Source organism: Bison bison, unplaced genomic scaffold, assembly GCF_000754665.1.
Source record: "Bison bison bison isolate TAMUID 2011002044 unplaced genomic scaffold, Bison_UMD1.0 scf7180017864029, whole genome shotgun sequence".
Classification (NCBI taxonomy): Eukaryota; Metazoa; Chordata; class Mammalia; order Artiodactyla; family Bovidae; genus Bison; species Bison bison.
The window spans coordinates 1,936,058-1,943,922 of NW_011494601.1; the positions used below are offsets into that span (position 1 = coordinate 1,936,058).

The 7,865-nt window shown below is 55.1% G+C and overlaps 1 protein-coding gene across 1 annotated transcript in view; it reads left to right on the plus strand.

The window, feature by feature from the left end:
• MAT1A (methionine adenosyltransferase I, alpha) overlaps positions 1-6,707 on the plus strand; it is a 17,072-nt gene extending 10,365 nt beyond the window's left edge. The window contains exons 6-9 of the mRNA XM_010834152.1: positions 2,085-2,303; positions 3,337-3,519; positions 3,852-3,985; positions 4,623-6,707. Coding sequence (XP_010832454.1) covers positions 2,085-2,303; positions 3,337-3,519; positions 3,852-3,985; positions 4,623-4,725 — 639 coding nt within the window. The 3' untranslated portion in view covers positions 4,726-6,707. The remainder of the gene's footprint in view (positions 1-2,084; positions 2,304-3,336; positions 3,520-3,851; positions 3,986-4,622) is intronic.
• The last annotated feature ends 1,158 nt before the right edge of the window (positions 6,708-7,865 follow it).

The window sequence follows — 7,865 nt, forward strand, 5'->3', positions numbered from 1 at the left end:
TTATAAATGTCCCCCGCCGACCTCCACAAGGCTGCTGCCCTGGGAGGGGTGCCGTGCCGGAAACGATGTCTGGGCCTTCTCGTCTACTGGTAAAGGATTTTAGTCACCTGCCCCTGGTGTTCACTGTGAACAGAATGAGCCTTTCCACCTGAACAAATTTTTGCTGCTGATAACTAAGAGCGGAGTGGCAGTACAAATGGCTATTTTTGTACCTGGCCAGGGTTGTGTTTTCTGCAGCGTACTTTTCTCCACATCTTGCTGACATGATGGGATAAGCACAATGCTTGGGGCCCTTCGCTCAGCCACAGCTCTGCTTGGGGTTTGCGGCAGAGTTGGGGAGCCCAGGAGCAGTGGAGATGGACCTCAGCAGCAACTCAGGAAGCGAGCCTTCTCTGAAGGCCTCCCCTCTGGAGCTCCCAACCCCCCAACTCCAGCTCCTCTCCCAGGTCCGGGAGTGCACGCAGCCCAGCAGGAAAGGTTCTGTGCTCGGGACACAGCTGGTGCGCATGTGCCCATCGCCCTAGGATCAAGCCTTGTGCAGCCAGGGCTCTGTCTCTTCCTTTTTCTGGACCCCACCCTATTGTTCTTTGGACCAGGCAGGACATAGAGTTTGATGGATATCGAAGGGGTCTTTGCCTTAGGCAGAGCCCCAGGGAGACCCCGTTTGCTGCCTGCAGTCCTATCAAGGCCCTTGGGGTGGGAGCAGCCTGTGCCTGCTGGCCAACATCCCTGCCAGGGCCATCTGGCGTAGCTGCACTCCTGCAGGCCCCATAGCCCCTCTGGGCACTGTTCTTGTGGGTTCACACTGCCTTGGGTAGCAGTGGGGCCTGGGGCTCCAGTACTGAGGATCTTGGGTGACAGCCTTCTGCTGGGAGGAGCCCAGTTACCAGGCTGCACAGTTCCAGGTTACAGCCCACCTTTGCTGGCTGTGTGATCTTGACCAAAGTATTTACATTCTGGAAGCCCATTTTCTCTCGTCTTTGAAATGGGGCTGGTAGCAACTTCTCATGGCATCTGGCATGCCTTGTAGCACAGAGTACACACCCAGTCAGTGCCAGCTTCTTCTTCTTTTTCCAGCCTCATCTGCCTTCCTCACCACCTCCTTCCCTCACTCTGTGTGCAGTCCAAGGTGCGCAGGCTGGGGCATGGGCTCTTGTCCTCCCTGGTGTGTTGGGAGTGGACAGGGTGCAGAAGCATTCTGTCTGTGCCGCTGTGGCAGTGACACAAGCTGTGGGAGCAGGCAGAACAGCTATTGGCTCTTGGGCTTTTCACTAACTGGCCTGTGACTTCAAGGAAGTTGTTATTCTTCGCAGAGCCTGACTTTTCTCTTTTGCAAAGTGGTGACAGTATTGCCCATCTTGCTGGGGTGGCTTCAGTATTCATCAGTAATGCATGAAGCAGGCACAGAACTGACCTACGCTGCGGGGAGAGAATCCCAGCTCTGTCCTGTGGCCAGCCCTGCAGGGGAGCTGCAGACAGGATCCTGCTCTCCTTGTGCCCTCGGCTCTTCCTTGCTTTTGCCCAAATACCCAGAGGCTGGCAACCCAGGCCTTGCTGCTGCCTCTTAGCTCAATCACCCTGGCTCAGGTCCCTCCACCAGACAAGGTCCCTGGGCACATATGTTTCCAGAGACCCTCCGTTTAGGAGCTGAGGCAGTGGGCATGTGGCCTGTGGATTCCTGTGTTCCTTAGCAGAAGCCTGGATGTCTTGCCTAGAGCCATGGAGGGTCAAGACAGGGATTTAGTGGAGGGACATTTGCTGGCACACAGGACCCTCTGAGACAGAGGGAGTCATCCGCTGAGTCACAGAGGAGACTCTGCAACACCTGGGTCTCCAAAGTGGCACTGATTGTGGTTGCGTGGGAATAGCTTGTGCCTCATGCCTGATTAGCTCATGGCACCAGGCAGTTATTTGCTATAAGAATGTGATGAGCTTCCCTGAAGGCCCTTTGAGGACAGGAGGCCGCCCCCCACCCCCTCTGGCTTTTGGGAGCCCTGTCCACCTCCTGGGCACCTGTGCCCGGCAGCAGAGTGTCCTGAGGTCAGGGCAGGAGCTCATATTTCCTCCCACCCTGCCTCCCCCAGGTGACAGTGCAGTACACGCAGGACAACGGTGCGGTCATCCCTATGCGCGTCCATACTGTTGTCATCTCCGTGCAGCACAACGAAGACATAACGCTGGAGGACATGCGCAGAGCCCTGAAGGAGCAGGTGATCAGGGCTGTCGTGCCAGCACGGTACCTGGACGAGGACACCATCTACCACCTGCAGCCCAGTGGGCGCTTTGTCATCGGAGGCCCCCAGGTGCATCCCTGTCTCCAAATGAGCCCTGATTTTGCTTACGTCCCCAGCACGAAGCCTGCAGGACCGACTTGGCCCTGAGTGAGATGTGAAGTCGGCTTGCTCTGTGCAGCCTGCTATGTGCCCTCAGTACAGGAGGGTGGGGGACATGTCCCTGGAGGTTCCTGGCCAAGGGGCTAGATAGCTTTCCATCACAGGCGCTGAGCTTGCCCTGGTGGGCTTGCCCTGGTGGCATTTCCCGGGTCTTGGCCACATGTGACCTGCAGCTCTTGTGGGCACCAAGGTGGGGACACAGAGTGGCCCCTTTCTCCTGTGCCACAGGCATGAGCAAGCAGAGAGTGGCCCAGCCCCTTGGAGAGGCTGCTGACCACTGCCAGGCATCTCTGCTGTGGACATGTTGCCATGTAACAGAGCTCTCGGGTGGGGTCCTCGGCCAGAGTGGCACAGAAACGCAGGGTGAATGGAAGTCCTGTATTTTCCTGCAGAACTTCTCAGGGCCTTGGCATGCTCAGGGCCTTGGCATGCTGCTTAGAACTGTGGATTTCTAAGCAGGGAGGGTGTTGTGGTGGTATAATATGCAGATTTTCCCCACGTCATTTAATATAGAGCCCCCTCAAACATCTTCTGTGGACTGGCATTGCACAGAATAGACACCTGAACAAATGGGGGATGATGTTTGCCAGGTGGCACCAGCCGGGGCTCTGCCCAGGGTGTATTGGTCCCAGCACAGGTCCCTACTGAACTAGGGTTTCTCCATTATGATGGACTCCTACAACAAAGGCTTGGTGAGCAGGCTGAGACCCCAGTGGCCCATCTGACGAGGGGCCAGCTGGTGACCCGACTTCAGTGACTACTCAGTGACTGAACTGGGATTAGAGCCCAGGGTTTCTGGCTGACTCTCAGCCAAGGGGGTCTTTGGAACACGCGCTCCTAGAAGCTTCAGAGACTGTCTCCAAGCCGTGGTCTAGTGTCCAGCCAGTGTTTCGGCCACCTTTCCCCCAACATCCGCCCTCCGTGTCTTCCTTTTCCTCCGCAGGGGGATGCCGGTGTCACTGGCCGAAAGATCATCGTGGACACCTATGGTGGCTGGGGGGCACACGGCGGAGGCGCCTTCTCTGGGAAGGACTACACCAAGGTGGACCGCTCGGCGGCGTACGCTGCCCGCTGGGTGGCCAAGTCCCTGGTGAAAGCAGGGCTCTGCCGGAGGGTGCTTGTGCAGGTGGGTGAAACCCCACCCCGCTCGCACCCCCACACCTGCCCTCGTAGGGACGCGCTGGCCTGGCGGAAGGCCCAAATGCCGGAGGACGTGACTGTGCCATGTTGGGTTTTGTGGCCACTGTCCTGCAAACCGGGAGTGGGACAGCAGAAGCCTTCAGGCAGCAGGGCACGTATGGAAACTGCAGCTGTGAAGTGGTGGGTGTTTCTAGGGAGATGAGGGCCGGGGCTAGGGAGAGTGCATTTGGCAGGGCCTGTGTGGTTTCAGCGGCCTCTCCCTGAGGACATCAAGGTCTCCGGGAGGGGCCTGTCCCTGACCCTGGGCTCTTCTGACAGGTGTCCTATGCCATTGGTGTGGCTGAGCCACTGTCTATTTCCATCTTTACCTATGGAACCTCCCAGAAGACAGAGAGAGAGCTGCTGGATGTGGTCAATAAGAACTTTGACCTTCGGCCTGGTGTTATCGTCAGGTAAAAGGGCTGCCCCTGCAGTTGGGCAAAGCCCTCTTTCCCCACCTGGTGCTTGCTTATTGGAAAGAGAATCAGAAGGAAGGATGTTCAGCCTCCCAGAAGCAGGAGAGGCTTCAAGTTCTTGGCGCAGCACAGTGTAAACCCCAAATGCAGAATGTCTAGTTTCAGGTTGAAGGAGCCCAGCATTGACTTCAGGGGGCCCATCTTTGAGCAGGTGGGGGATCTTAGGAAGATAACTGCAAGACCGGATCGGGGGGAATTGAGTCAGCAAGTCTGGCCCCAACTGCTCTCGCTTCTAATGCCACCCCTGCTTCCTGGAGCTTGCGGTGTCGATGTTGGGCTGTGCCAGGTCAATGGAGCAGAGTGTAGGCCAGAGTTCAAATCCTGATTCCTGGTGCATCTGTCTGTCTGGTTGATCAGGCTGTCCTGGAACCCTGAGACTGTTTCTTAAGCGCCAGTGGCAGTCACCTTGTAAGGTGTGGCATAGCAGAGATAGGAAATTTAGGGAGAATTGCTCTTGAGTGGTTAATACCCCACACATTCATAGTCTGTTAATTACTCCTGTGCCCCAAATTCAGGGAAAGACACTCCACTCCTTTTCCATTAAAACTGACCCTTTGTTCTACTGAACGTGCAGGGACTTGGACTTGAAGAAGCCCATCTACCAGAAGACAGCATGCTACGGCCACTTCGGGAGGAGCGAGTTCCCTTGGGAAGTTCCCAAAAAGCTTGTGTTTTAGTGCTGGTGGGGGCCACTCCAGCTGGTGAGCCCTGGAGGCTTCAGGTGGGACAGAGCCATGCTCTTCTCCTCCAGGACCCTGACTCTCAGATCACCCACTGCCCCCTTCCTGGGCAGAGCCAGGCCCCTCTGACTTAGCAGGAGGAAGGGGGCCTTCTGGTGCCAGGGCTCAGATCTCCTCATGAGGCCAGTCACTATGTTTCCCTGCCTCTCCCCAGACCAAGGTGATGTGAATTTAGTGGAAATAGCATCCCTGTCAGAGGAAACCTGCTCACTCCCCTGCCCCCACAGCCTGGACCCTGAGTGGCCCCTCCCTCCCTGGTGTGTGCTGGGAAGATCTTAGGGCTCCATGAGGGTCTGGGTGTGCCGGGCCACCCTTCACGTCTGCAGCCATTTGGTCACCGTCCTGAGCCTGAGCCTTCCCATGGGCCCTCCCAGGCCATGCTTGTGGCAAGGATGACAGCAGCTAGCGTGTGAGAGACCGAGCTCATCACTGATCTCATTTCTTCTTCACTGCAATACGATGAGGTGACACCTTGTGTTACGAGCATTTAAGGTGAGGAGGCCGAACTAACTTTCACAGGGCCCACAGCTGCATGGGTCAGGGCCTAGACATGCGTCTGGGATCTTTGAATTGTGAGCCCATACACCTTGACCCCTCACCCTCAGCACCGCCCCCCACCCCGATCTCATGCTAGAAACAGGTCTGAGTGAAGAGATGAGGCTGTGACCTCTGTCCTGAAGACCTCAGGTTGCTGGGAGTTAGGGGATCGAGACCCTTGGCGACCCCTGAACAGTGATCTACAGAGCCAAGACAGAACCAAAGGGATGTTTCCTTTGCCTCTGTAATTTCAGAAGATAGATCAGGGTGTGCTGGATATCCTGGCCCCTGGGGCTGCGCTGGAGTTTGAAATTAAGAGGCACCTATGTTATCCCAGCCTCTGACTACTCAGGGACATGCAGGGTTGGGCCCATGGACTCCTCCGATGAGGGTCCAAGGCCAGTCCTGTCCCGTATAGGGCTTCCTAGAGCAGAAGCAGCAGCTTGTCCCTTAAACAAGGGATAGAATCCTGTGTCCTCCACATGCTTCTCTCTCTCTGACCCCTTTCTCTCATTTCTCTCTCTCTTGTAACCCCTGCAATCTGAGTGCTGTTGGAATAAGTGGGTGAGCCTCTCAGATCCCCCTTCCAGAGAGGACAGCCCAAAGGCCTGAATTCAAATGTTAAATGGTGACTGAAGTGGCAAGTCTTGACTCCTAGAGGGAGCTAAGTTGGCTGAGATGTCATGAGGAGATTTCTGCCTTTGCCAGGTGGCCTCTGGGGCCAGGGCTACCCCTGAGGTCTTGGGTGATTTTTGGCACATTAAGGTCTTAGAAGCTATGCATTCTCTTGCTTTCCTTTCCATGGCCAGCACCTCCCTGTACTCCTTCCCCAACCTGGGCCTCTGACTGCTGCACTGCTACCTTATCCCCAGCTCCGCAGACCACAGGTTCAGGTAGGAGCCTCCACAGGTCCCCGGAGAATACTGGGGTCTGGCTTCTTCCTGTGGCACTCGGTGCCAGCTCCAGCTGAGATGCACAGCTCAGGAAGCCTCATTTGGGCAGCAGACAGCCTGCACTGAACTGTAGGCCTGAAGCACAAAAACCTTTGGCTTTCTCTTTCCATCAGGGGAAAGGCAGCAGTTCAGGGCAGAAAAAGAAGCCCAGATGACCATAAACACCTAAAGCTGATGTGTGATATGGAAGCTCAGGAGTCTCATAGGGCTCTGGTCACTTGGGAAGTCTCAAGTTCCTTTTCCTTTAGGTTTGCAGGTGGCTGAGTTCCTCTAACTTGGGCCATATTTGAAGTGAAAATTCAAATTTTTATACTTTCTGCACCCCCTGGGAGAAACAAGGTTTTCTTGGGTCAACACTGTTATATGAAACTCGAGTCTTTATTTGTTAATAGTGCCTGCTAAGCCAGTGAATAAAAACTCGAGAAGCAACTACTCTATGCTTAGTTTCTGTCTGCAACCGCCCTAGACACCTCACCTCCAAGTAGCGTTACCTCATCCACCCCCCAGCGAAGCGGCTGTCCTGCCCTCGGGTTACCCGGTGAAGCCTCTGCCATCCTGTCCGCGTGGGCTCTGGTGCCTCACTCCAGCTTGTGTGTTATCACTGCCTCACCTATTCATTCCACACCACACTGCGTGGAGGCGGGCGGACCCAGGAAACCCCCGTTACTCGTGGACACCTTGAGGCAAACCGAAATGGGTTAGGACCCAGAGTGGCTGACAGGTGGCTTCCCCAGCCTTCAGGGTGTGCCCCTCGTCCTAGCCTGATTTCTTCTGCTTCCCCTTCCTACGTGTAGTCTACAATGCGCTTGGCACAAAGCAAGTGTTCAGGCAGTATTTGTCCATCGGTTCAGTGACTGAAGTCAGGTGAGGTGAGTGAGCCAAGGGGGTTGGTCAGCAGAGTTGGGAGTTTGGTCTGGGAGGTGGTGGTGGATGGAGGATTTGGGGAATGAGAGGGGACTGGAAGAAATAGCAACCCAGCAGTGGGTGGCTGGGGTTAAAGACTTGGAATGGGGGACTTTAAGAGAAATTTTCACCTGGGACAAATTCCCCAGAGCTGGTATGACTGGAGCACAGTATCAGAAACAATGACACAATAGCCAGGATATGGAAACAACCTGAGTCTGCCAATGGATGGATAAAGATGACGTGTTGTATGTGTGCAGTGGAGGGTCATTTGTGAACAAGAAGGCAATCCTGCCATTTGCAGCAACATGGATGAAACTTTAGGGCATTAGGCTACATGAGATAAGTCGAAGACAGACAAACGGTATGATGTCACTTATGTGTGGAATCTACAAAAGCCGACCGAGAGTAGAATGGTGCTTATGAGGGGGAGAGATGGTGGGTAGATGGAATGGGGACATGTTAGCTAAAGGGTACACACTTCCAGTTAAAAGTTCTGGGGAGCTGATATATAACAGTGATATAGCTAATAGCACTGTTCAGTTCAGTTCAGTTGCTCAGTTGTGTCCGACTCTTTGCGACCCCATGAATCGCAGCACGCCAGGCCTCCCTGTCCATCACCAACTCCCAGAGTTCACTCAGACTCACATCCATCGAGTCAGTGATGCCATCCAGCCATCTCAT